Genomic DNA, 26,746 nt, shown 5'->3' with positions numbered 1-26,746 from the left:
TGCCCTGCCTCAGCCTCCCTAGTGCTGTAACTAGAGGCTTGGGCCACACCTCATCCTACCTGGGAAGAAGTCCCACTTTCAGGGGGTGTGGAATGTTGCAGGTCCAGAGCTAGACCTTGGGCCACTTTAGCCCCGTACAAGGCCACGTGTTGCCCATTTCTGTGTGCGTGCGGGGCCTATTGTTGTGAACAAATCTCTAGCTCCTTCCACCCTGAATGCTGAGACCCTCAGCAGACGGCATCTGAGGCTCCCCTGCCACACCCGCCCAGCAGGTGTTCCCACCTAGTGGGAAGAAGTGTGTGTTTATGACTTTCTTTGTTCTGTTACTATAAAAACTCCATGGAACATGGTGTTTGGGGCTCCAGAATAAACATCTCTCGTCCCCCGCTTTTGAAGCAAAAGCTGCTTTAGCTTCAGCACCCAGTGTGGAGAACAGAAGGGCACCTGGGCTGTCCTGGGAGGCGAGCAAGCAGGGTACAAGCCAGCTGTGCCTGGTTTGCTCTGTAATAAAATGCTGCCCTCTTGACGCCTTTGACGCTTCCCCTTGCCCGGCTCGCGGCGCTCCGGCGCCCCCGTGCGGCCGCTCTTTGCCATTGCCGTGAGGCCGAGGCAGCACTTGGGTAAACCTGTTTAAACCCTAACGTTCACAGAGGTGCTGGAGCAAGGCCGCTTGAAGCAGCCCCAACAAAGAGCTTCCTCTCTGGTCCGACACACGGTTCAAATGTCTGCTTTCCCGATGAACGGGAAGCCGGCTTGTTGTCGGCTCTTCAGGAGCAGGACGCAAATGTTGGCTGTGCAAGATCAAGGGCTCTCCAACGGTTAAAGGGTTAATGTTAGCTCTTCAAAAGGCACCAGCTGGTGGTGGGTCCTTTGACTGAATTAATGAGAGGAAGGGTGGAGTCTGAGGCAACCACATCTAGCTGACTCCAGACTTCAAAAGTAGGAAAGGTCTGTCTTATTTTATTATTTATTTTTAGGTGCCTTGGTGTTTTGCCTAGATATATGTCTGTGTGGAGGTGGTGTTGGATCCCCTTGAACTGGAGTTACATACAATTGTGTGTGGCCATGTTGGTGCTTGGAATTGAACCTGGGTCTTTTATAAGAGCAGTCAGTGCTATTAACCTCTGGGCCATCTTTTGAGCACCCCAAAGGCTGATTTTATGGGTGACCGAGCAGTGTGGAAGGTCTTCAGCCTATGGTTACTTAATAGTTCTTTGAATTGGTGTTCTGTCAGAAAACCAAACATGGGAACATGTAGGGATGGGGAGAGCCTGCAGCCTCTCACACAGCCCTCCTTCCTGCCACTTCCTGTTGGGACCATTTGCAGTCCTGGCCTCCAGCTGCTCTTCCCTGCTAGAGATCTTTACTTTCCTTCTGATTTGAGTTACTGAAAGCTGTGTCAAAGTTGTTTACCAGCTCTGCTTCACCAGCACGTGTTGCCTTAGCCTTGAGGATCAGAGGATGAGGTTTTCACCTGCTGCCCCACCTGACTGTTGGGTATATGAGCCTCCATGGTGCTGTTGAATAAAGGGCTTTTTACCAGTGACTAGAGGTCCGTGTCTCTGTCTGTCTGTGTGTCTTTGTGCGTTTCGATCTCCAGCCCCTTTCCCGAAGCTTGCAAACTGTATGGTAGAGCATAGAGTGCAGACAGGCGTCGTGCGCTGCAACTTCCCAGGCTGCTCAGAGCTTCCAGAGCCCCCTCTGCCCACCCCCTCTCAGCAGGGGCCTGGGCCCAGAACCCCCTCCGCCCATCCCTCTCAGCAGGGGCCTGGGCACAGGTGTGAAGGGGCCAGTACTGGACATCTCAGAACAGCCAGAGTCCCAGTCCATGGCCCACTTGCTCTGCCCCCTGCCCCATGCCTGGTGAGACCTGCTGGAGGGTGGGAGCCTTGGCAAGGGGCATCCCGCATAGGAGAGGCACATCTAGGAGAGGTGAATATGCCTTGGCGGGGGCAGTGGGCCTAAGGAAAGCAAGGTGCCTCGCTAGGCTTGAGACCTGGCATTGTGTTACACAGGGCTGGAGAGGGGAGCAAGACCGGGGCACAGGTGCTGGGCACCTGCTGAAGGCTGAGCGCAGTCCCTTCTGCTTGGGTTGGGGCTCTCCAGGTGTGAGCCACAGGTGTGAGCTGTGCAGTCCATGTGCACAGGCTAGCAACTCTGGCATTTCCACCTAAAACTGGCATTGCAGAGTGAAGACCATAAAACTCGTGTTAATAATTTCCCAGTGTTTCTTAGAACACTCAATGGCAAGTAACACATTAATCGGGGAAACCAGAGAAAAATGAACCTGCCCTCCGACAGTGCTGGCAGGGAACGAGACTCAACACAACTCTGGAGGGCGCATCGGATTAATCTGTGTCTGGCCAACGGTGCCATTTGTGTGAGAGCTGCACTCGCTGCCTGTGTGCTACCTCTACATCTGAAGCTCTTCTGAGCCTTCCAGCAGCCTGGTCTATACTAGACTCACACAGTCAGCAACACCAGGAAAATATTAACATAAAAATATGACGGGCAGAGGAAAGCTAACCGCTTCATGCTCAAGGAAAAGCTGGACCAGGAGAGGGCTTGTGCATAAGATGCTTCCTGCATAAGCCTGAGGGCCAGAGTTCAGACCCTCAGAACCCGTGGGGAAGCTGCTCATTATCGCAGCAGGGAGGGGGATGGGGTCACTGTGGCAGGCTGACTCACGGACGAGCTGGACTAGTGAGCTCTGGCTCAGGGAGGACTCTCCCTTCAATGAAGTGAATATCGAGAAAGACACCCAACATCAACTTCGTGCCTCCACACAGGCACGTGTCTACACACACGCATGCATGCGAACACACAATGTCACTAAACAAACCCATCAAAACCCAAATTAAGTCCTCTGTGAGGGTGGCGGTGCATTCCAGCCCATCCCAGCTTCCTACTGAGTCAGCAGCATCACCGGACCCTAGCACCTTCTCCTCAGTACGACTTTCAGAAAAGTGTCCAAACATGACCCGGTGTTTCCCAGAGAGCAGAATTGCTCGGGTCCGCACTGCTGGCCTGCGTGACCAATGAGAGGGTGCATTCTACCACAGCTTACCAACAGAACACAACTCCCTGGGCAACACCCACTTTTCTTCGATTCAGAGACCAAGAAACACAAAAGACATGACTTTAGGAGACTGATTTACACCGTAGGAAAACGGGAGATAAACAGCAGAATAAAAATAAACACAAGCATCTGGGCTACGGAGATGACGGCTTGATCAGAAAGGTGCTTGTTGTGGAGGAACTAAGTTTAGGCCTGCACCACAGAAAACGTTAGATGCGGTAAAATGTGCTTGAAATCTCTACTCTAGGGAGGTGGAGACAAGAGTGAGCCCCGGGGACGTGGAAGATAGCAAGTCTGAAAAACCTGGTGAGGCCCACACCAGGGAGGGACAGTTCCTGAACAATGCCGCCCGAGGTTGCCCTCCAGGCTGCACAGGCACCTGCACACAGCATGTGTACACACGCAGAACACAAACATCACAATGCCGAATTTCCACAAAATAGATTTTATTGTACTGGAAATGTTATAAATAAGATGACTGGTTATTCATAAACAATTGTATCCAATTTTTCTACAGTTCAGAACATCTAAAACCTCACACTTAGAATGTTTATATATACAGGACTTTATTCTGCACTTGCTACACCAATGCCATTATAGCCCAAAGGAGAAAAAAGAAAAAGTAGGAAAAACCACCACTGAGTTTCTAGTCCCATCTGGCAGACAGAGCAGACAGACAAGATGCTCCCCATATTTTAACATGACAGGCCGCCACCAAGGACCTCGCTTCCGAAAGCCAAAGGCTTTGCATCCGCAGCTGCAAGAGATCCCTGGCACTGCTTCTGCAGCTCCAAGTGCCAAACAGGAGAGAACTTACACAGGATTAGAAAAGTCAACCCTGCAAGTTACACACCCAGGCAAGTTTTATAGGTCCAGGAAATAAAGGACACAGAATTTTAAAATGCAAGAAGTCTGGGTATTTAATCATGAGATGAACCGCATTAAAATGCTGGGCTGTCGGGTCGATGGCTGGGTCTCGGGTCTCTCCCTATAACATCACACACTAAAAAGGCCTCCCCTGCCTCCCCGACCTCTAGAGCGTGACCCTAAGAGGGAAGAGTCACAGCGCAGCTGACGCCTCACTCAGAAACTGCAGTGAAGGCAGGAATCACCAACACCCGACCACCACTAAGCAGTTGATGACAGTAAGAGGCCAGACCACGTTCCTCATCATGGTTGCGGACAGCAGGTGCTGGGCACACCGCTCCTGCTGCACAGATTTTCAGTGTAAACCTAAGCATGACAGATACAGGCACACCACTCAGCCATGTAAACTGCTCAGTAAGGCCTGCAGGTTTGTATTCCTTCCCTAACATTATCTTCTAAAATCTGCAGTGTCCCATCTCATATTCCCAGTAGTAATGGCATACAGGATAAAGGCCCGGCCAACCAGCAACGGCACCGTGTTTTCTACACAGGGACATTAGGAGGAAAAGGGAGACACGTCCATCTTGTGGCCCTGCTGCTGAGATAGAGCACAGACAACCCCAGCGTCACGATCACTGTGCACGAAGGCCAAGCTCAGAACCAGACACACAAACTACAGCAGCGAGGACCAATTTCCAGTGGGCTGACAGCGTCAATACTGCCCCAGCTCCGCCCTGCTAGCCTAGCGCATGCCCAGGATCTGCCTGCTCTTTAGCTGGTAGTTTTTTTCTATATCCGACAGGGCTTGGGCCCGCAGCTGGGCAGCATGAAGCCTCTTCTTCAGGTCCTTGCACTTGGACTTGGCAAGCTGGCTCTCGGCATCCTCGGTCCTTGCGGCATTCTCTTTGCTCTCCCCACGGAAATGAACCTTCTTCCTCACTGCTGACGATGGAAGGTCAAGTTCTTCAGAAAGAAAAAGAAAGGGGTCTGTGTTAGCGGAGAACCACCATACAGGTCAGACATTGCTGACACCCATGTGAAGCTGTCTGGGACAAGTAGTTAGGAACATTTTAAAACAGTTAGCTTTTTTTTTTTTTTTTTTTTTGGATTTTTCGAGACAGGGTTTCTCCGCAGCTTTTGGTTCCTGTCATGGAACTAGCTCTTGTAGACCAGGCTGGCCTCGAACTCACAGAGATCCACCTGCCTCTGCCTCCCGAGTGCTGGGATTAAAGGTGTGCACCACCACCGCCCGGCAAAACAGTTGGCTTTATGATTTCTAAATTGTGTGTGGGTATAAGCATGTGAATGCAAGTGCTCTGAAGTCCAGAGGAGGGCACGGTACTGGGTCCCCTGGAGCTGGAGTCACAGGTGGAGTCAGCTGACGCGGATGCTGGGAACAGAGCTTAGGTCCTCTATGGAGCAGTACATGCTCTTAACTGAATCATCTCTTCAGCCCCAGCCTTTTGTCTGTCTGAGCTGTGATGCTCCTGCCTCTGCTCCCCTCATTGCTGAGTCTATAGGTTACACAGGTGTGAGCTGACACCATGCCCCGAAACACACCAAATAATAAAGGACAAATGCTTCGATCTCTGACGAATCAACTTTTCTCTTAGGTTTCAACGCACTGGGGTGAGGGAAATCAGTGTTTACTCTGTTCCTGAGGACACACCACGGCACAGAACACACCTCCAACATCCAAACAGCTCAGGCACCAGAATGTGTTTCTAAGCAACTGCAGAGTGAGAAGGCCAGCCGAGCCGGAGTGGATGAGTAATGTCCCTCTCGCACGCACTGATGACCCCGCCGACATCCAGTGACACCCCTAACCACAGAGGGAGGTTCCCCTGGTGTATCTAAAGGAAATATGCTTACAGACTTACTGGGTTTACACCGGGGCCCTGTGCTACAGGGGCTGACAGGCCATAAACAGTGCAGACGGAGTCTAAGTGACGCGCGCACGGGGAGAAGGCACAGAAGTGCAGACAGCCAGCTGCGCGTGCTCGTGGGGAGAGGAGGGAGCCCTGGAGACCAAGTGTGAGCTGAGCCCCAAGGAAGACAAAGGGAGATTGCTCGAGGGAGAGGCAGGAGGCTGACTCCCAGAAGGGCCCTCAGTTCCTCCATCACTGCACTTCGAAGCACAAGCTATTGCCAGGGACCTTACCACCACCGTGGAAGGTGCAGCTGCCTCCTGCCACCACAAACACGGCATTCTCCTAACGGGACGGTCCCAAGGAAGTGTCTAGGCAAAGAGCATCACATCCAATAACAGGAGTGCTTCAGTGAGTAGACAGAGGGGGCTTTCGAGATGCGGCTGCCCACTGGCCGTGCTTAGTGTAGCTTTACAGCCCCACTGTGCAAAAGGACATCTCATGACTCCATCGTCCCAGGCCTGAGCTGGAACCTGCTCCCCTCCACTCTGACACACTCAGGTGAGCTGCAGTGGGCTCTGTAGCTCGCTCTAAACACCACAACCTACACTGGTGTCATTACACACCAATCTGTGCGGCCCTAAGGTGGAGCCCAACACCTCACCCAGCTATTACCTTTGCTCCAACACACCCTACCTGAAGCGCAGTCCCAGAGGTTTCGGTAATTATCCGAGTGGGAACAAGGAATGCATGTTTTTTTTCCTCCTCAGTTTATCAACCTAACCATGGTTTAAATCTGTCCTGTCTTTATGGATGGCAGTGTGCTCTCTAAAAGTTGCTGAGATTAACCAGGTAGTGGTGTTGCACATGGACAGGTAGACAGCTAGAGGCCAGCAAACCCTCCATGGCAGGTTCTATAAAGCGAGACCCTGTGTCTCCAAGAAACGAAACAAAAAACTCAAAGGTTTTAACAAAGATCCAAAGTGCACTCTGTGGTTGGCTTTTTTTTTTCTTTTGAGACAGGATCTTGTTCTATAGCGATGGCTAGCCTAGAACTTGCTATGTAGACCAGGCTAGCCTAGAACTTGCTATGTAGACCAGGCTAGCCTAGAACTTGCTATGTAGACCAGGCTAGCCTAGAACTTGCTATGTAGACCAGGCTAGCCTAGAACTTGCTATGTAGACCAGGCTAGCCTCACACTCAGTTATCTGCTCACCTCTGTCCCGAGTGCTGGGATTAAAAGTGTGCAAATCAGGGGCCAAGATTTGGGGGTCAGCGCCCCCTTCTAGGAGGGTCCTAGAGATGAAACTCAGATACCAGGTTAGGACAGGCACCTTCACTCACTGGGTCATCTTGGAAACCCAAGCCCTATTTTCTGTTTATTTTGTAAATTATGTGTATGTGTGAGTGTTGGGGGAAAGAGAGGTTATGGGCTCATGAGTATGGGACCTGCGGAAGCCAGAAAAGGACCTCAGTCCCCCGGAGCTGGGGTTCCAGGCAGGTGGGCTGGCTATGAGTGGGACCCAAACTCAAGTCCGCAGGGAAAACGGTGCAGAGGTTTGAGTAAGAACTGACTCCACAGGCTCAGATATCTGAATGCTTCGCTGTCAGGGAGCAGGGATACTTGAGAAGGACTGGGAGGTGTGGCCTTGCTAGAGGAAATCCAACTGTCACTGTAGGTGGGCTTTAGGGTTTCAAAAGTCCATGCAGACCCAGAGACTAAACATGTGAGCTCTCAGCTCCTTCTCCGGTGCTGCGGCTGCTGCCATGCGCCGGCCTCTGAAGCTGAAGTCAGCCTCAGCTCAGCTGTCCCTGAACGGTGTCTCACAGCCCCCGCTCAGCTGTCCCCGAACGGTGTCTCACAGCAGCCCCCGCTCAGCTGTCCCCGAACGGTGTCTCACAGTGAACAGTGTCTCACAGCCCCCGCTCAGCTGTCCCCGAACGGTGTCTCACAGCGGACGGTGTCTCACAGCCCCCAGCTCAGCCGTCCCCGAACGGTGTCTCACAGCCCCAGCTCAGCCGTCCCCGAACGGTGTCTCACAGCCCCAGCTCAGCCGTCCCCGAACGGTGTCTCACAGCGGACGGTGTCTCACAGCCCCCAGCTCAGCCGTCCCCGAACGGTGTCTCACAGCCCCAGCTCAGCCGTCCCCGAACGGTGTCTCACAGCGAACGGTGTCTCACAGCCGCAGCAGGTCTGCTCTTACCTCTCTGCCCCCCCCCCTTCCTCTCGCTATGCAGAACAGGATGGTCTCAAACCCCCAGCAGTTCTCCTGTCTTCCAATGCTAGGGTTACAGATTTTCCCCACCGAGACTGCTAAGATGACCGGAGTGTGGCAGTTTTAAAATACGAGGGCTTTTGCTTAGAAATGAAGAGAAATACAGTTTTCATAACATATACAAAAAAAAATAATATCCAGGCAGGCAGTGGTGGCGCATCCCTTTAATCCCAGCACTCAGAAGGCAGAGGCAAGAGGATCCCTGTGAGTTCAAGGTCAGCCTGGTGTGCAGAGTAAGTTCCAGGACAGGCCCCAAAGCTACACAGAGAAACTCTGTCTTAAAAAAAACAAAAGACAAAAAAAGAAAAAGAAAAAAATTGAAATATATAGTTTTGAAAATGTTTCAATTTCAAAAATTAAACACTGAAGTCTGAACCATGTCGTGTGATAGAGTGAGTGAGGTGAAGACCAAACTGCGGCTCCCGCCTTGGGGGTCTCACCCAGGACACCAGCAGACTCTCACCTGAGATCTCAGACTGCAAGATTAAAGCACCACAAACTCCTCTGCCGGCCATGCCAGGTGTGCGTGTCCACACGGGCCAGTGTGGGGGGGGGCTGACGGACATACCTGAGGCACTGGCCTGGGTCAGGAACCTCTGCTCCTTCAGCAAGCTGTAGCTCTTCACCAGACTCTCGGCTCGGGCCAGTTTGTCCTCTGCCAGTCTCTCTCGAATACAAAGCTCACGCTCCTTCTCTTTAAAAAAGGGAAGGAGAAAAAAGAAACAAGTAAGGGGCTCTGGCCATCAAACCACTTACTTGTGTCTGGCAGGCTCCCCACCCCCCTGGCTGGGCTCCAGGGATGGTTCCCAGTCTCCTAATGCTGCGACACTTTCCCTAGTTCCTCATGTTGTGGTGACCCCAACCATAAAATTACTTTTGCTGCTACTTCATAACTGTAATTTTGCTACTGTTATAAACCATAATGTAAATATCTGGTATGCAGGATGGGCTTTCATTGTTACAAACTGAACATAACTAAAGCATAGTGATTAATCACAAAACAATATGTAATTATGTATTGTGAAATAGTTCTAATTACAAGAAACTGAAATTTTTGTCTGAGTGGCCCCACACAGAAACTCTCATTGCAACCCCTTTGTCCATATCACTGTCTTGTTCCTCAAGAAAGCAAATAAAGTAGGTAACGTGAGTTCTATCTCCATCCAATTTGCTTCTGTTTTTGCCACAGCTCAAGTGTGATTTGGACTGGTATGATCTTTTCGGACAAATTGAGGCATGGTGCATTTGGTCCTTGCCGTATAAATTCAACTCATTCAAGATGGCAAAGATGTCAACCAAATAAATTCTTTTCTGAAATTCACTTTTATCACCGAAGAGAGCTTTGAACCACAGTTTGCTTTCTGATTAAAAACATTTGAGTTCATCACGAATTTCAAAAGCACATTTTAAAGCTTTTCCTCTCGACACCACCTGTCTTCAGTGTGAACAGAGGAGCTTTGTTTGTGCACACCTCGCAGCAAGCCGAGAGAACCGTCAGCCGTTTACAGCGCTCGCCTTTACGGGACTGGCAGAATTCATGCTTTCCACGGCTTCTCGAAACTCTTGCGGCGTTGTCTTCATTGCTGATATTCGCCAATGAATCACACGGTTCAGATGACTTTGGTGACTCTCAGTACCAAACGCTGGAGCCCACAGCTGGAGCACCATCTGTGCCAACACCACAACCTTTCCCAAGAGCTCCTCTACTCTTTCAGAAATGAACCGTGTCGGATACGTCATGTGCAATCATTGTTTCCAGGTGTTTACAAAAGAGAAACTCATCTTTAAAGTCAACACCATTAACATATCTCACAGAAACCAGTACTGAAGAGTTTGCAACGTCTGCAGATTCATCCAACTGGATACTAAATATTGGAAGTGGAGATTTAATTCCCTGGATTACCTGACAAGAACGCCAGCAGACATGGCGCCTACTCCATGGACAGTGTCGTTAGAAAAGGAAACTGCAGTCACTGTGTAACAATTCATCTCCAATCAGAACTCAGAACACTGTCTCTGGCCACTGGCGACAGCAGGTAGGTCCTCAGCAACGGTCTGAGGTTTCTGGCCTGGCGACTCTGAGCACCTCCATACAGGACGCTTCAGTGGCTGCTGTCCTGTTTGTGGTATTTGCCACCAGTGTCAAATCTGGCTCTCTTGAGTCCATCAGCTTTGGTGTCCTCGCCAGCAAAGCGTGGATGCTGTTATCAGTTATCAGCAGGGCATTCCAGTGTCTTCAGCTTCTGCTGACAGAACGTCACAACAGAAAACATGCCGCCATCTCTCAGTTCCTGCTGTAATTATTGAGGTAAAACCATCCTGTAAAAAAATCCTCACTATGTTTTCTTAATGTTCCTCTCTACACGACCCATTGCTATGGGATGGTTTTCTAATAAGAATAACATATAACCAAAGCTTTACTGATACAAAAGAGGATGTACGGCATAGTTCAGTCAATACAGTTCATCCAAGTTGCCTGTGTTTTACCTTTCTGTGTTGATTTTTCACATACCAGTTACTACCACAAGGGGGCACTATTCACATCACATCTGACTATAAGACTTCGCAGCATCCACACTGAGTTCCCATGGTCTGTTCTGGTTGTTGATAACTTTAGAGCACATGATTTTACTTCTACTCAGTAATTATAGCTTATAAAGCATCGTGTTATTTCAAATACTGATGTTTCTAATGCAGCTGCTCGTTCTCTCTCTCTCTCTCTCTCTCTCTCTCTCTCCCTCTCTCTGTCTGACAGGTCCGCAGATGCACATCAGGCACCAGCCCTGTCACATACCATACACCTGTCTCGGTTCTAGATTTATATGACAATGATTTCATCATGCCGGGTACTTGTAGTGGGTGTATCTGCATGTGGGCAGACCTGCCTGGACATGGGCAGGTCTGGAGGATGAAGTCCCTAAGAGTGTCAAAAGCCAGTGTTTTCTAATGGTCTTGGGTCCTATGAAAAGGTCGTTGGACACTGACCCCCAAGAGGGTTGTGACCCACTGGTTGAGAACCACTACTCAAAAGAAAAGGCTGGGATGTGATTTGGCGATATTCAGTCGCTAAACCCTGCCCCACCACCAGACAGAAACAAAGGTCCTATCGAAGAGGTTGGGACCCCAGCCGCACCTCCCCCATGGCATGGGCAGCTAGCTCCCTTGGCCCGGGACACCACTCACGCTCCAGACTGTCCTCTCGGGCTCGGAGTGCTCTCTCTCTCTCCTGCAGCTGCTTTTCCTTCAACCTGAGCTCACTCAGCACAGGGCTGGAGGCCTGCAGCTTCAAAGGCTCGCCTAAGCGCTGTCCTCTCCTCTCCAGATGCTTCCTCTGCTCCTCCGCAACCAAGTCTGCTATCAAAGGGCTCTCCAGGATTTCTTCCACTGAAGGTCGGTGGTAATCCTGGAGAAACAGTGTGGCAGGCAGATTATGGAACGGTCATCAAGAAAAGCAGTTACGTCAGGAGGATAAACAAGACAAAAGACAGTTCCTGTATCTAGAAACATCTGGAGAAACAAGTTCACTGGTCACAAGGTGACACAGGTTTAACTCACCTCACCCCACCCCTCCAGGAGGCTCAGGCCCTGCAGGACTGAACACACTACACATATACTGGGTACCACTGGGGTCTGCTCAGGGGAGGCAGGACCTTTGTTTCTCTAAATACCGTTAAAGAGGACATTCTCACCAGCCTTCAATTCTCTCTCTCTCTCTCTCTCTCTCTCTCTCTCTCTCTCTCTCTCTCTCTCGCACGCACTGTATCGTTTGCAACCCCACAGCATCCCCCTCCCACTTTTCCTCAGCTCACAACAGAACATCTGCCTCTCATCCCATGGGTCAGAAAACCTGTTGTCAGGGTATTTTCCTTCTGCTCTGCCCCCTTCTCCCCTCTTCTGGCCTCTAGTCCCTGAGACGGAGAGTAAACAGGCCCTTGTCCACCACTGCACTCTGAGTTCTCCCTTTTCCAATCTTTCCATGCCATTAACCATCAGCTACTGTGGCACAAGGTGGCAAGGAAAACAGGAAGTGAGGCACAAGGGTTGATCAGGATGTGTTCCGCACCTGTGAGCTTTCACCTCCACTAACTGAGCACTGGGCCGGGGAGGCTGATGACCAGTCTATAGCAAACCCAAAGTTTACCCAAGAGACTGAAACAGACTATGCACACATAGCCTCGCAACCGTTACCTTTAAATTTAGCATCTGAGTGATGATGTCATTCAGCCCATCAGAGTAGCGGTAGGGGATCCGCCTGAATCTCCCCTCTCTGATTTTCCCAGCTAACTCTTTCTGATTGAAAGCTGTGAATGGAGGCCTGGGATTTAAAAATAAATAAGAAGGATAAGAGGAGAAGGGAGTGAAGAGGAGACAAGGGAAGGAAAGAAAATTTAAAAAAATGTTAAATGAATACAAATAAGAAAACGAGAGTTGGCTCCGCCCTGCGTTCTGTCTCCGGAGCTGGGACTCTTCTGTGGCCGTGCTTAGCCGTCCCCTGCCTACCCTTCGGGTGGAAGAGCTGTGACTTGGGATCCTATGCTCTGCAGTCTGCAGCACCCTGGTTTCCACCTGCTGATCCAGTGTCAGTGGGGAGCAGAATTCTCTCCTCCACCCCTGGAGAACCGTGGCTTCGTGGAACAGCTTAGCAGTGGAGGAGGACAGTGGCTCAGAGTCCTTCCTGTTCTCCAGACCCCAGGCCTCCCTGGGACCCCTGCTGCACTCCTGCTTTGTCCCCCTGACCTATGAACTCTGCCCTGAGCTCTGTATGTTTCACTGGGAAACAAAGATCCTCGACCAAAGCAGGACCCAGCCCCACGGGTTCCACAGTTAGTGGAGAAGTTGGGGAGTGTTGTTTTTAACTTGTCAGTTTCCAGAAACCACCAGTGTCGGCTTGGGCTCGGACGCTCTCCCCTACTCACATCAATGCACACAGCTCATACAGCAGGCAGCCCAGCGACCAGATGTCCGACTTCTCATTATAGGACAGGCGGCTCATTTGCTCCTAGAGGTCAAGGTAAGAAAGAACCAATGAGTTGAGAGCTTGCTTTGTTTCAAAGTTTAAAATTCTCAACCTCAGAGCTGGGGAGGCAGCCGGGCTAACTTGCCTAGCATGCACAACACCTGGGCTGGATCCCGAGCACAAAATCAATGAGGCATGGTGGCTCACCACAATCTCAGCACTCGGGGGTAGAGATCTGGAGAGATTCCTCAGCAGTTAGGGACTGGCCGCTCTTAAGAGGACCCAGCTTTCATTACCAGCACACACAACAGCTCTCTGCAATCTTTAACTCCAGTTCCAGGGGACCTAAAGCCCCTTTGGTCTCCCCATATATACATATGATGTACATACATACACGCAAAGTACTTATACACATAAAAATAAAACCTTCTAGGGCTGGAGAGATGGCTCAGCGATTAATAGTACTGGCTGCTCTTCCAGAGGTCCTGAGTTCAATTCCCAGCAATGACATGGTGGCTCACAACCATCTGTAATGAGATCAGGCGCCCTCTTCTGGCCTGCAGACTCTATGTACATAATGTGTACACAACGCATACAGAGACTCTCTGAATACATAATAAAAAAATTTAAATAAAACCTTCTAAAAAAATTCAAAGTTATCTTTAGCTATAAAACAAGTTCTAGGGTGGTCCAGGTTGTGTGAGTTACGTCAAAACACAGCAAACAAAGAAAACAACCAACACAAAACCCACAATAAATCAATAAACTGAAAACGAAATGGAAACTCAAACTCTGGTAATATTCACTTAAGACAGATGAAAAAATGTTAAATTTTCTATCTGTAGCAAAAATTTTCAATATTTCATATCCAAAGGACTCAGGTAGCTTAGACTACAAGAGAGAAGATGTAGCCTCACTGTAGCCTCAGGTTTGTATGAAAAAGGGGAGCGATCTTAGGTTGGCAACTCTATCATACAAAATCTCACTTTCACAAATAAAATGCTTACTGACAATTCAAAGGCAAGCACCTGAGAGCTCTCCCCACGGTCCTCAAGGGAAGAAAATGGCATTTTATTCTGTTTTGTTTAAGAGATAGGGGTTCCAGACTCCTCAGTTCGGACACAGGCCTCAGCCTCCAGGTAGTTGTAGGAACCGCCTAGATATTCCATTTTAAAAGTCAGAGGAACTGGCTGGTGGAATACACCCTTGATCCAGCAGCACCTGAGCTAGAGGCCAGGGGCTCAGCAGTTCACGGTCATCCTTAAGTAACAAGTTCAAGGCCAGCCTGGGCTGCAGGAGACTGTCTCACAGATAAATCAAAACAGGGGGCTATAGAGATGATTTACTAACTCCAGCTGCAGGATCTGATGCCCTCCTCTGACCTCCACAGGCAACACACACACATACATACACACACACACACACACACACGCGTGTTTTTTTTTTCCCCCTTCAGTCCACTGCTATAAACCACAGCAGGAACTAACATTCTCCTTGGGCTGACATCACTTCTCCCAGCTTAAGCCTCAGGGACACGAAATTCATCTAGTCACAAGGGCCGATGGGAAAAAGAGGCACAAAAGAATTGTGCAGGTATTAACTTCTTGATTCCCCTTTGTAATCAAGCTTTCCGTGCGGAATATAACACCATGGGAGAACCAGCCGGTTCTAGAAACAGTCACATACTCAGAGTTTTATGCTGTCACCAGCTCTACTAGCGTAATTATATATCCAGAAAACCCTAGACTTCTCTGTGAATTACTGAAGAAATCTCAAAGATTTTATACACAGCAATGTCCCTTATGGACTCAAGGTTGGTTGGTGTTCATTTATTTGTTATTTGCTTTGCTTTTGTTTTTTTGAGACAGGGTCTCACTATGTAGTCTTAGCTGGCCTACAACTCCCTATGTCGACCAGGCTGGGGTTAAAGGCGTGCCCTAACCTTAATGACAGCTAAAAATGGTCATACCCTAGCCTCAACAATTTCATCTTATGTTCTACAATCCAATCAATACTAAGAAATGAAGAATAGCTGGGCAGTGGTGGCACATGCCTTTAATCCCAGCACTCAGGGGACAGAGGAGGGTTCATCTCTGAGTTCAAGGCCAGCCTGATCTATCACACAGAGAGTTCCAGGACAGCCAGGGCTACACAGAGAAACCCTGTCTTAAAAAAAAAAAACAAAAAAGAAAAAGAAAGTAAGGGAGGGAGGGAGGGAGGGAGGGAGGGAGGGAGGGAGGGAGGGAGGAAGGAAGGAAGGAAGGAAGGAAGGAAGGAAGGAAGGAAGAAGTCACACAAGGACATGCACAGAAGCTCTCTGTAAATGCAGGCAAGGAGCAGCAAGAACAGAACAGGCACAGAAACTAACACTGCAAAAACGATGTCCACGTGTGAAGGCCTAAGCCTCAAACATCAAGTCACTGTGATGGGAGCTGAGCCCATGCCTTCACCTCTGCTTCCTGCTGGTGCAGTGTGACCCACTGCCTCCAGTTCCTGCCCTTGGGGCCAGGACTCTGCACTGTTAAAAAAAAAAACCAGGGGTACTAGAGAGATGACTCAGTGGTTAAGAGCATTTGTTGCTCTTGCAGAGGCCCTGGGTTTGATTTCAGCCCCCACACAGCAGCTCCCATCCATCCAAACTCCAGTTCCAAAGGATCATTGCTATCTTCTGAGCCCTCGGGCACCAGGCACGCACATGGCACACTTACACATGAACAGGCAAAACACTCATACTATACATAAATCTTTACTCTTTTTAAAAAGCTCTAGTTGAATGCAGAGGAACTGAATGACCAGGCAGTCCCTTTGAACAAACAAATCTAGGAGGGTAAGAGAGGGGGTCAGAGGTTAAGCACTACATGCTCTTCCAGAGGACCGAGTTCAGTTCCCAGCATCCACGTCTGATAGCTCACAACTGCCTGGAACTCAGCTTGTGTGTGGGGGTGGGGGACTCCATTCCCTCTTCCAGCCTTCACCATTACCCACACACAGCATACACCCACCACACATACACAACGCACACACAACGCGCACACACACACTCAACACACACGTATACATAAATACTAAAAATGTTAAAACATATACATAACAGAACTTGGGTTGTAGCTCAGTGGTATAGTACTTGCCTCAAATGCCTGAAGCCCTAGTACTGAGAGGGAAAAGGAAAAACTTAAACTGTACTGTGAATTCTGGGCTGCTGGGTTTACTAGCAACCCAAACCTCAGTTCCCTTGCATCTGAATGCTTCGCCAAGATATTAAAAAGTCTCTAAACTCTGAGATACTCACAGGAGACATGTAATAAGGTGTGCCAACAAATGTTTTTGCAAAACTCGTGTCATGGTTTAAAATTCTAGCTAGTCCAAAGTCCCCAAGCTTGACGTTGTGTTTGCTGTCCAGGAAGACGTTGGCTGGCTTCAGATCCCGGTGAAGCACAGTATGGCCACCATCGCTCCTTCTGTGACACTCTTTGAGGGCCAGGGTCAACTGAGTCATTACTCGAAGCACAAACTCTTCCTCTAAGTACTGCCTGGAGCAAAAGCAATCACATGTTTCATGATCCTCAATAAAATCGTGTCAAATGAAGGATAAAATATTTAAGCTTCCCAAGTATACAAATATGGAAGAAAATTATTATTAGCTCTGAAACATGGTTATCATCTCACTAAGCATTGTCCAGTGTACTGTGAACCCAAACAAGTACAGGAACATCCTACCACATTGTTAAGGGCCCTGGCCCTGGCCCCAACACCATGTGCTTACACACCAGACCCTTTCAGCTTACAATCAAGTTAACCGCTGACCTTTCCTTGGTCCCCTTAGTGATGACACTGGCCAGGTCCCCTCCTTCACAGTATTCCATCACGATGTACAAGGTTGTGTTAGTTCTGTCAATAATGCGATCATAGTAACGGACGATGTTTGGATGTTTCAGCTCCCGAAGCAAGTTCACTTCAGACACAAGCATCTGCTTCTCCACCTCTGTCATGGAGCCATAGTCGAGTTCCTTCCACACCAGGATCTGAAACACAACATTTCCAAGGTATGAGCATGTGTTATCCTTGGAGACAAATAACGAGATTTCCAAACTTAAAAAAAAAAAAAACACTATCTCACATTTCAACATATCTTACAACTCAAGGTCAGTATGTTGATTACTACTGTGGGTTTGGCAGGGTCTAAAAGCATCTAGGAGACAAATCTCTAGGGTTAGTCTGGGGGAAGACCCACCCTAAATGTGGGTGGCACCAAGAAGCAGCAAGCTGGCTGAGCACACGCTTTCTCCGCTCCCTGCGGGGATACAGAGTGACCAGTGGCCTCGAGCTCCTGTCACCACTCAGCCGCGTTGGCCCACACCCTCAAGCCCATTCCTTTTTTTTAATAGATGTATTTATTATGTATACAGTGTTCTTTCTGCATGCGTGCCTATACGCCAGAAGAGGGCACCAGATCTCTTTATAGATGAGATGGTTGTGAACCACCAGACCTCTAGAAGAGGAGCCATCTCTCCAGGTGGCTTTTGTCAGGTCCTTCCCGTGAGTTGCCCTGCCCCTTCCCCCGCTGTAAGCGCGGTTTGCTCCTCCCAAAGAGGGCAGATCCACTGTGGACCGGAGACGCCTCACCTTGCCGTCGCTCTTCCTCCGAATCTTCTGGCAGCGGCCGTAGGAGCCGGTGCCGATGCTGTGCAGCACCTCGTAGTCTTCCACTCGGGACGGCATGGCGGGTGTCCACCCCGCGGGATCCTCGCAGCACCCCGACCCACGACCCGCACAGAATTAGCCGCGCGGCCCGGAGCCCAGGCTCAGCCCGCTGCAGGTCCACGGCGCCGAGCAGCGCTGCTGCCCGGGGAAAAGCGACGACCACCAACTCGCCAGCCGCCTGCCGAGCCCGAGAGCTACCGGCCGCCGGGTCAACCGTCGCGGGCCTCGGCCTCGCCATCTATTGGTCGATGGCGAAGCTGCCTCTTAGCTCTGATTGGCTCAGAAGACACAACACTGCTAAGCATCTTGGGAAAATACGTGTCTCTAGGCAACCGCGTCGGCGTTGGTGTGGGCGTCCGGTCGCTGTACGGAGCCGGCGCCCGGCGGGAAACCCCGGGGACCTCGGACCGCAAAGCACGTTGGGTCTCGGTGACGCCGTCCCTCCGCCGAGGGAGGTCGCCGAGGCAACGGAGGTCCGAAGAGCTCTCAGACCCAGGCTCGCCCCTCTACCTTTCCACTTTGACCCTCACCCTTTCCGATCTGAACCCGAACCGACGTGTGTTGAGGACTCGGTAATACTGCACACAAACTGCACACAGACCTAGAGAGCGAGAATCCCTGTTCCTGCCGGGAGTGAGGGCGTACGCAGGTGGATCTCTGAGTTCGAGGCCAGCCTGGTCTACAAAGCGAGTTCCAGGACAGCGAGGACTATTACATAGAGAAACCCTGCCTCGACCCCCCCACACACCAAAAATAAAAAAAGATAACCAAAAGTTAGGGGTGGAGTATTGACGCATGCAGCACACACTGCTCACCACATAGCGATGGTCACATTTTACTTCTAAGACATCTGCCGGGGGAGAGGGGGGGTTGAAAAAAGTGTTCCCAATCAGCCTGTCGGGTACTGAATGCAGTTTACAGTTTACTGACTTCTGCTCACCCAGCCAGCTAAGCGGCCCGGGCCCCGCTTTTGACAGAGAGGACAGCTAAAGGCCTCCACCCAGGGCAGCTGGAGGTTAATGTGCATTTCCAGAAAGCTAACAATCTGGTGCATAATTAGGTCGTTGTTCTTAAAATATCTGGTCATGGTGCGATTGAAAGGAACCTGATGGCCTATTAATAAGAATTAGAAGCCTCCTTGTGTTAAAAATAAAGAATTTATTTTGTGCCCCGAATTTAGTATAAGCTAATTGGAACTGTCAGCCAGGAGACCGTTTGAATTAACGTTCAAGGACACGGCCTCACCGCCAAGGAGTAGGATGCATTTAGAAGTTACGTAAGGAGCTCCAAATGGCTGAGGTCATTTGCGTGGTGTGTGTTGTGTGTTCTCTGATGTTCATGTTGAGCTCACTGGCCAGCCCGTGACCTTTATGGACGCCCTGCGCTTACTCTTTGCTCCAAACCCAGCTCACTTTCTCGGCTCCTCAACACCACCGTGGCATCTACTATTCGTGGTTACTGTTGTTTGCCGCTTGACAAGAGACGAGCCTTTGGGCACCCCTGCCCTGGTTTAGATTAGGTTAGCCTCTGAGTGTGCCTATGAGGGTTTATCTTGATTGTGTTGAATTAATTGAATTGCAAAGGCACCCCTAAAAGTGAGCAGCAGCTTTCCTTACACTTGAGTCCTTGCTAAATTACTTTTTTTCTTAGACTTTTTTTAATATTTATTTATTATGTATACAATATTCTGTCTGTGTGTATGCCTGCAGGCCAGAAGAGGGCACCAAATCTCATTACAGATGGTTGTGAGCCACCCTGTGGGTGCTGGGAATTGAACTCAGGACCTTTGGAAGAGCAGTCAGTGCTCTTAACCACTGAGCCATCTCTCCAGCCCCCGCTAAATTACTTTTCAACGGCAGCAAAGAGACACCATGACCAAAACTGTAGTGATGAGGCAAGCAGGCCTGCTGTTCGTTCCACCTGGCTCCCACACGGCTAGCTTTACACCTGAAATAACAACACACAAATTGTATTCATTTAAACACTGCCTGGCCCATTAGCTCTAGCCTCCTACTGGCTAACTCTCACATCTTGATTAACCCATTTCTATTAATGTGTATCACCACTTGACTGTGGCTTACCAGCATGAGTCTAACCACCATCCGTCTTGGGTAGGAGAAGCATGGCGTCTGCCTGACTCTGCTTTCTTTCTCCCAGCATTCTGTTCAGTCTACTCCGCCTATCTAAATTCTGCCCTATCAAAAAGCCAAGGTAGTTTATTTAACCAATGAAATCAACACAAAACAGAAGACACTCCTACATCACAAAACGACTTACAAAAGAAAGCATTTAAATTGGGGGCTTGCTTACAGTTTCAGTGGGAGAGTCCCCTATCATCACGGCAGGGAGCATGTTGTCAGGCAGGCAGGGTTCACCCTGGAGCAGTAGCTAAGAGCTCACACGTTGAGTTGATAACCACTGAGCAGAGAGAGGGTGGGAAGAGAGGGAGACCCCAAAGTCCACCCTCAGTGATATGCCTTCCCCAACAAGGCCGTACCTCCTAATCCTTCCCCAAACAGTTCCTACCAAGTGGGGACCAAGCATTCAAATCTGTGAGCCGTTATCATTCAAACCACCACAGTCCCACACTACATAGAAAGAGAAAGCTGGCTAAACACACACATGCATTTATCTCTTTCTGTTTCTTGACTGACATGCAATGTGACCAGCTGCCTCAAGTTCCTGCTTTCCCATCCTGATGGACTTGAACTGTGAGCTGAATAAACCCATCTTTCCCTCAGCTGCTTTTGTCCGAGCGTTCGATCAGAGAAACAGGATGCCCTCCGTTATGTTTATTCAGAGGACACAACTACAAGATGGAATTCCAACATTGTCACCTCTGCTCTGAGGGGCCTCATCCAAGAGGTTCGGAGACCACTGTGTATGTAAATCTACTCTAACTTGATATTTGTGGTTGTTTCCCAGCTGAACCCCGAACCACCTGTGGCCAGTACAAGTCCTAGAATAGACAAGGCAAAAAAAAAAAACAAAATAAAATAAAACCACTAACGAAGACCCAGGAAGCTTCTGATCAGGACTTCTGTGAAGATTTATACTGATTCCTGAAATATTCAACCACAAAACACCCCCAGCTCTGAGCCTGCATATCTTTGGGGAGCCGTCCTGAGGGCATGGAGAGAGACCCCGGGCAAGCGTGTTCAGCCACCATGACCACAGTAATGGCTGTGTCGCCTCAGCATGACAAATCCTACCTCCTCCCAGCACTGTGGGAAGCTGTTGGGTTAGGGATTCCTCTCAGAGGTAGAGGTTTACCTAGCACACAAATGAACATGAAAGTAAATTTTAAGAAGTAATAAAAATGTAAAACTAAATTCCTCACACCTTTATTTTGTGAGGTGTTTTAATGTATACAGAAATTCGAGGAGGGGGCCATCAGGCCACTCTAGGCTGTGGCACCAAGGGTTTCTTCTCATGGCCCGGGGCAGCCGGTGGGCTGAGGAGCCCAGAGGGCTGAGTCCGCAGACACTTGTGACATGGGTGTGGCCTGCAGAGCTGGACAGCAAGGGCACCCACATGGTGCCAGCTCTTATCAGGGGCATGGTTGAGCTATTGCTTGTTCCCATTTGCTAGGAAAGAAAACAAGGCTTGAAGTGGTTAACCCTGATGTTTCCGGCCATGTTACCTCTCAAGTAAAACAGAAACAGCACACGTGTCACAAATGCCACATGTTCCTGAGGTTTGGCTCCATGGGCCCTGAGGAAGCCCTGCTCCGTGGGTGCACTCCTCATAGAGGCTGCAGATGGCTCTGTGAGTGGGCATGGGAGGTGGGTATGCAGGTGAGGACCAAGCCACAGTTTTTTGACATTTTACAAAAGCTGTAACCTCATACCCTACTCTTGGCTTGACTGTTCACCACTGAAAAAGGAAAGCCAGACTGAAAACCAAATTGATGGACCATGGCCAGCTCTGCCCAGCAGGAAGCCAGGCAGGATTCACCTGGAGAAACAGAAACTCTCTATGTTCTCTTCACGACTTCTCTGTAAATATAAAACTCCCCAGAAACAAAGCTTGCGGGATGCTTGCCAGATGGCTCTATGGGTGAAGCCTTACCTCTCAAGCCTGGCGGCCTGAGTTTGGTCCCCGGAACTCGAATAAAGTGGAGGCAGACAACTGAACTTCACAGAATCCTCTAACCTCCACACTGGCATTGTGGCGGCCGCTCACCCTAATACAAACTCAGAGAGAGAGAGAGAGAGAGAGAGAATCCACCCACCATCTCCATGTAAACTCTGAGCTGAAGACCGGGTAGCTCTCTGACATCTCTTCAAGTGGCAGTTCTCCTGGGAGCCTCCAGTGCTGGCAGTGAGTTAGAACTAGTTCCCATCCAGGAAGGCCACTTCCTCCGCAGGCTGGACTAGAAAGAAACGCTGATGTGGTCACAGGTTGAGCATCTGCAACAAGGATACCCAACAGGCAAGATCGGATTGCCAGGAAATGGAAGAGATGGACCGCACTCAGCTCGCCCAGAACATAAAGCTCGAATCTCTGCCAAGAAAATAAAGGCACACTTATTTCCGTCTGATTTATAGGTCAGAATATTCCGGGCTTCACCCCCAGGGATACAGTTAATTACAACATCTTAGGATCCTACCTGCTTGAGAAACCCATGACTCCCAAGTTTTCAGACTCAGACCAGAGCGCGCCAGAGTGTGGCTGCACTCCAGAGCGTGTGTCCTTTCTGTCATGATGTGCCCAGTGTGTCCTTTCTGTCATGATGTGCCCATGCAGGGCAGCTGGAAAGCTGGCCCAGCCTGTTGGACTTGTACCCACGGCACGAGCAGGGTGGAGACAGGTCAAACCCATCTCAGGGCCGCGCTCACCAGGAGAGGCCCTTAGACCACCGCACGTGTAACATTCTCTACGGGCCACCTGAGCAGGAGGGCAAGGGCAAACTAAGTGCCAACCTAGAACAACTGTCAAGGAAATAAAGGGGCACAACAGCACCGGGGAGGTGGCTCCGTGAGTGAGGTCCCGGCTTCCATGACCAGCAGGGAAGGAAGAAAGTGAAGGGGTGTAACGAGCTGCGTGGTGTCACACCTGATGGAGATGTATAATCAACTCCTGAGATGGCTAAGGCCTGACCTATGCTATGATCACGCAATGATTATCAGCTGCCTGCATATGCGTGGACCTATGGGCAGTGCCCACCTGGCAGTTCGGGGTTGGCAGCCCATGCCTACTTAAGGGCTGAGAGAGGTTTGCCCGAGGAGAGAGGTCAAGGAAAGAGGGGAAAGAGAGAGAAAGTGAATAAAGTCCTGGAATAAACTGCAGTGAGAAGAGCTCCGGTGGTCGCGTCATCCTTGTGGGTCGAGGGTGGCCGTGACAAAGGGGACAGAAAGGAGATGGAGCCTACACCAAATAGATGGGGGCGTGCGTATAAAGACTCGAGCAGCCTGGACACACGCATGACAAACAAAGCCTGTTTCCCCATGCCCTGTCTTCATTCTCTGGTCCCCTTTCTTCCCGTTCAGATCACAATTCTCCAACTAAAACCCCACTTTAGTCACAGGAATTAGTCCACAGGGCCCTTAGTGCTTTGAAAGTACATTCCCAGGAGCTTACTCCGACTGCCCTCATTGGTTTGAGAGCACATGTCTGTGGGCTTAGCCTAGCTGTCCCGGGTGCTTTAAAAGCACTTTCTCCAGAGTAGAAGAGTTTGAACACTTCAAGCACCCTTGAAGTTTTCCCAGCCATCTGTTTCAAGACTTCCCCTCACTGGGACACACACACAAACAGCTACACACAGTGACCAAGCATCCTGCATTCTTTGGGATTGCGACACTAGAAGTCTGCATTCCAGGAAACCCCTGAGGCCCAGGCAAAGAGAGGCTCTGCCGTGCAAGCTCCCAACCCTGTCCCAGAGGAGTGGTGCTGGTCAGGGACCTGTGAGCAGGCAGAGAAGGCTGACAATCACACCGACCCACCTCTGCCCTTTCTGGGGCTTGAGTATGCTTTGCTCCCCCTGGGGAGTTGACTGAACTCTAGGTACGAAGTGTCATTAGTGGGTGGAAATTTAATTCACTGTTTGCTGGGGGCAGTGACGGTTTGGGTGATGACCAAGATTAATGAGGCAATCAAGGTGGACAGACTGACCAGAGGTCATGTGTTCACTCACAGGCTTGTATATGAGCGCGTGCACACACACACACACACACACACTCACACACTCACACACACACACACACTCACACACTCACACACACACATACACACACACACTCACACACACACACACACCTCTTTTTTCCCCCAGAAGATTCCCTGCCCTGCCTCAGAACTCTGGAAGCAAGGCAGCAATCAATCACCAGCTGATGATCTTTAACCTATCAGAACTGTGAGCCCAAACAACCCTTTCCTTTTAAGACTCACCCCGGCTCCATTTGGCTCTTGGTTTCCAGATAGAGTCTTGCTGCACGTTGTCCAGGCTGGCCTTGAAGTCAGGCTCCTCCCATCTCAACTAGGGGAAGCTGGGACATCAGGAACACACACCACAGCAGTCATGTTGTTCTTAGGATCTTGAGCTGGACCAAGGACCCAAATTGACGCCAAGCAGATCAGCAGGAGAAATACGTGTATCAATCCATGGAGGGGGGGGGGCTGGAACGATGGCAGCTGAGCAGTCAGGAGCACTCGCTGCTCCTGCAGAGAACCTGGATTTGGTTCTCAGCACCTGTGTGGTGACTTAGAGCTACCATAACTCCAGTTGGGATGCAATCAAAACATTTATAGACACAAAATAAAATATACATCTTTTAAATGCATGGAGATCCTTAAAAATGAGTGAAGACCAGAAAAACAGTCAGACAGAAGGCCTTTATTGGTCCCACCACAGATGGCAAACTGTATTAGGAAGCCATATGAAGGACTGGAGAAATGGCTCGGTGTGTAAGAGCGCACCGTGCCCTTCCAGAGGACATGAGTTCTTTCCAGCATTAACAGCAGGAAGTTCACGACTGCCTCTAACTCCAAGGGGTCTGGCATCCTTCTCCGGCCTCCAGAAGTGCTCACACATGTGGCAGGCCTTCATGCGCAGACATACACAGAAATAAAAATAAATCCCAACCACAAAGGAGAAGGAACAGGACAACAGAGTCCAAGGTAGGGCCAGCACTTCCCGCAGGGGTCCTGGGAGCAGAGTGGAGGGCATGATTGGGTGTGAGGCTCCGGTACTGCTCGCTGGCTGCAGCTCCGGCAGTGAGCTTCCCGCAGCGATAGCCATGGCTCCTTACCTGCAGAAAGAACAGACCAGCCTGAGATGGCCAACATCTAGAGCTGCCATATTGGAGACCAGATGGTACTTCCCTCCTTCTGCAGTGCCAGTATTCCCGGCCCCTGTCAAAAATGCAGCTCAGGCCTGCCCTGGCCGTCCTCCACCAAGGTCTGGCCCTCAGTGTGGTCCCGGGGAATCCCCTGCCAGTCTGTCACCCTGGTGGTGTGGCTTCCTGCCAAGCTACCCAATGTGGACACCATCTTCTCTTGAGACACGCTTCTAAGGGAGTTAGTTTCTCCTTCAGCATGGCCTTGTAATGCCCTCCCTGCCTTGGGACTCTGCCAGCGAGGAGGCTGCCACCAGAGACAGTTCCTTCAGCTTGGCCCAAAACTGTGAGCCAAAACAAACCTCCTTTCTTTAAAGCTCACCCCTCTTTAACACTTGGAGTTTGGGAAAGGCCAACTGGAAGTTGTCCCAGCTGTGAGCAGATGCCAGCCTCGGTTGTAGGGAAGGCTCTGGGGGCAGTGGGTTTGTAGAGCACCAGACAGTGTGGCCACACAGCCCTTCCTCCCTGAGCGTACCAGGAAAGCGTCTTAGTTAAGAGCATTAGACACACCTTAAACCCGCTCAGAGCTGCATGCTAAAGAGACAAAGGTGAGCAGGTGTCGGCAGCTGCAGCATTATTGTCAAGAAATTATTTTTTGCCAGGCAGCGGTGTCACACACCTTTAATCCCAGCACTCAGGAGGCAAGGGCAAACAGATCTCTGAGCTCGAGGCCAGCCTGGTCTACAGAGTGAGTTCCAGGACAGCCAGGGTTACACAAAGAGACCCATGAGCCCCACCTCCCCACCAAAGCAGTTATTTTCAACAGCTCACCTCCACTCCGGTGATACCCTGATGCTTAGATTAGGTGGGGAACGCCTGGCCTATGTAAGCCACCTCCTCATTTGGGGCCAATGGTGATGTCTGGGATTCTGTAATTTGGGGTGGCCCCCTTAGATGGGTCTGATGAATATCCAGGAATAAGGCCATCAATAGAGGCGAGGACCTTGTGACCCTGATCAGCCCAACTAGTTTTCTGTGTACTCACATGGGGGTGCCTGCATTTTCCAGGCACTGAAGGAGGAGACTAGATAGAAATGGTTCAGAAATCTTTAGTGGGCTGACAGACTCCGTGTGTGTGTGTGTGTGTGTGTGTGTGTGTGAGAGAGAGAGAGAGAGAGAGAGAGAGAGAGAGAGCGAGAGAGAGAGAGAGAGAGAGAGAGAGAGAGAGAGAGAGAGAGCGAGAGAGAGAGAGAGCGCATGCATGCTGGTACAGGGATGTGAGGAAGGAGATTATGGATTATGAAAGCCTGCAGAGGAAAAAGCCCTCAGGAGGCTCAGAGGCTGCCCAGGGTCTGAATATAGAAAGGCTGACCGCATTTCTGGAACAGTTGGCGAACACTGCTGTTCGTGGACAGAGATGTTGCAGAAGGGGCTTTGGGACCTGCAGGTTGGATAAACTGGGAGGGTGTGTACCAAGTGCCTGTCTTTTTTCTTCCCCTCACCCACCATGACTTTGAGATATGTCCATAAAGGTGAAGCTGAAGCCCAGGGCCACGGGACTCTCATGCTTGAAGATTCCCCCCGCCACACACACACACTGCAAATAGAGTGTTCTTCAGTGTACCCTTAGGGGCTTTACCAGAGCTTAGAGAGGGGCTGGCAGTGACCCCCACACTGCTTTAGACAGAGAAGGTGCCCCTAAAGAAGGCAGACAGCTCAG

At 50.2% G+C, this 26,746-nt stretch overlaps 2 protein-coding genes across 2 annotated transcripts in view; both read right to left on the bottom strand.

The window, feature by feature from the left end:
• The window catches only part of Ints7 (integrator complex subunit 7), a 502,168-nt gene that overhangs the window by 231,663 nt on the left and 243,759 nt on the right, over positions 1-26,746 (bottom strand). The gene's annotated exons all lie outside the window — the stretch shown is intronic.
• On the bottom strand, positions 3,509-17,938 carry Nek2 (NIMA related kinase 2). Its single transcript, XM_075989490.1, has 8 exons — positions 17,672-17,938; positions 16,853-17,070; positions 16,338-16,578; positions 13,008-13,090; positions 12,280-12,406; positions 11,275-11,494; positions 8,660-8,785; positions 3,509-4,909 (listed from the first exon to the last, which is right to left on the bottom strand). The coding sequence occupies exons 1-8, from the start codon at positions 17,765-17,767 to the stop codon at positions 4,689-4,691; spliced, it is 1,332 nt and encodes a 443-aa protein (XP_075845605.1). The 5' UTR covers positions 17,768-17,938; the 3' UTR covers positions 3,509-4,688.

This window comes from Microtus pennsylvanicus, chromosome 10, assembly GCF_037038515.1.
Source record: "Microtus pennsylvanicus isolate mMicPen1 chromosome 10, mMicPen1.hap1, whole genome shotgun sequence".
Taxonomy (NCBI): domain Eukaryota; kingdom Metazoa; phylum Chordata; class Mammalia; order Rodentia; family Cricetidae; genus Microtus; species Microtus pennsylvanicus.
This window is presented reverse-complemented; position numbering and strand designations above follow the sequence as displayed.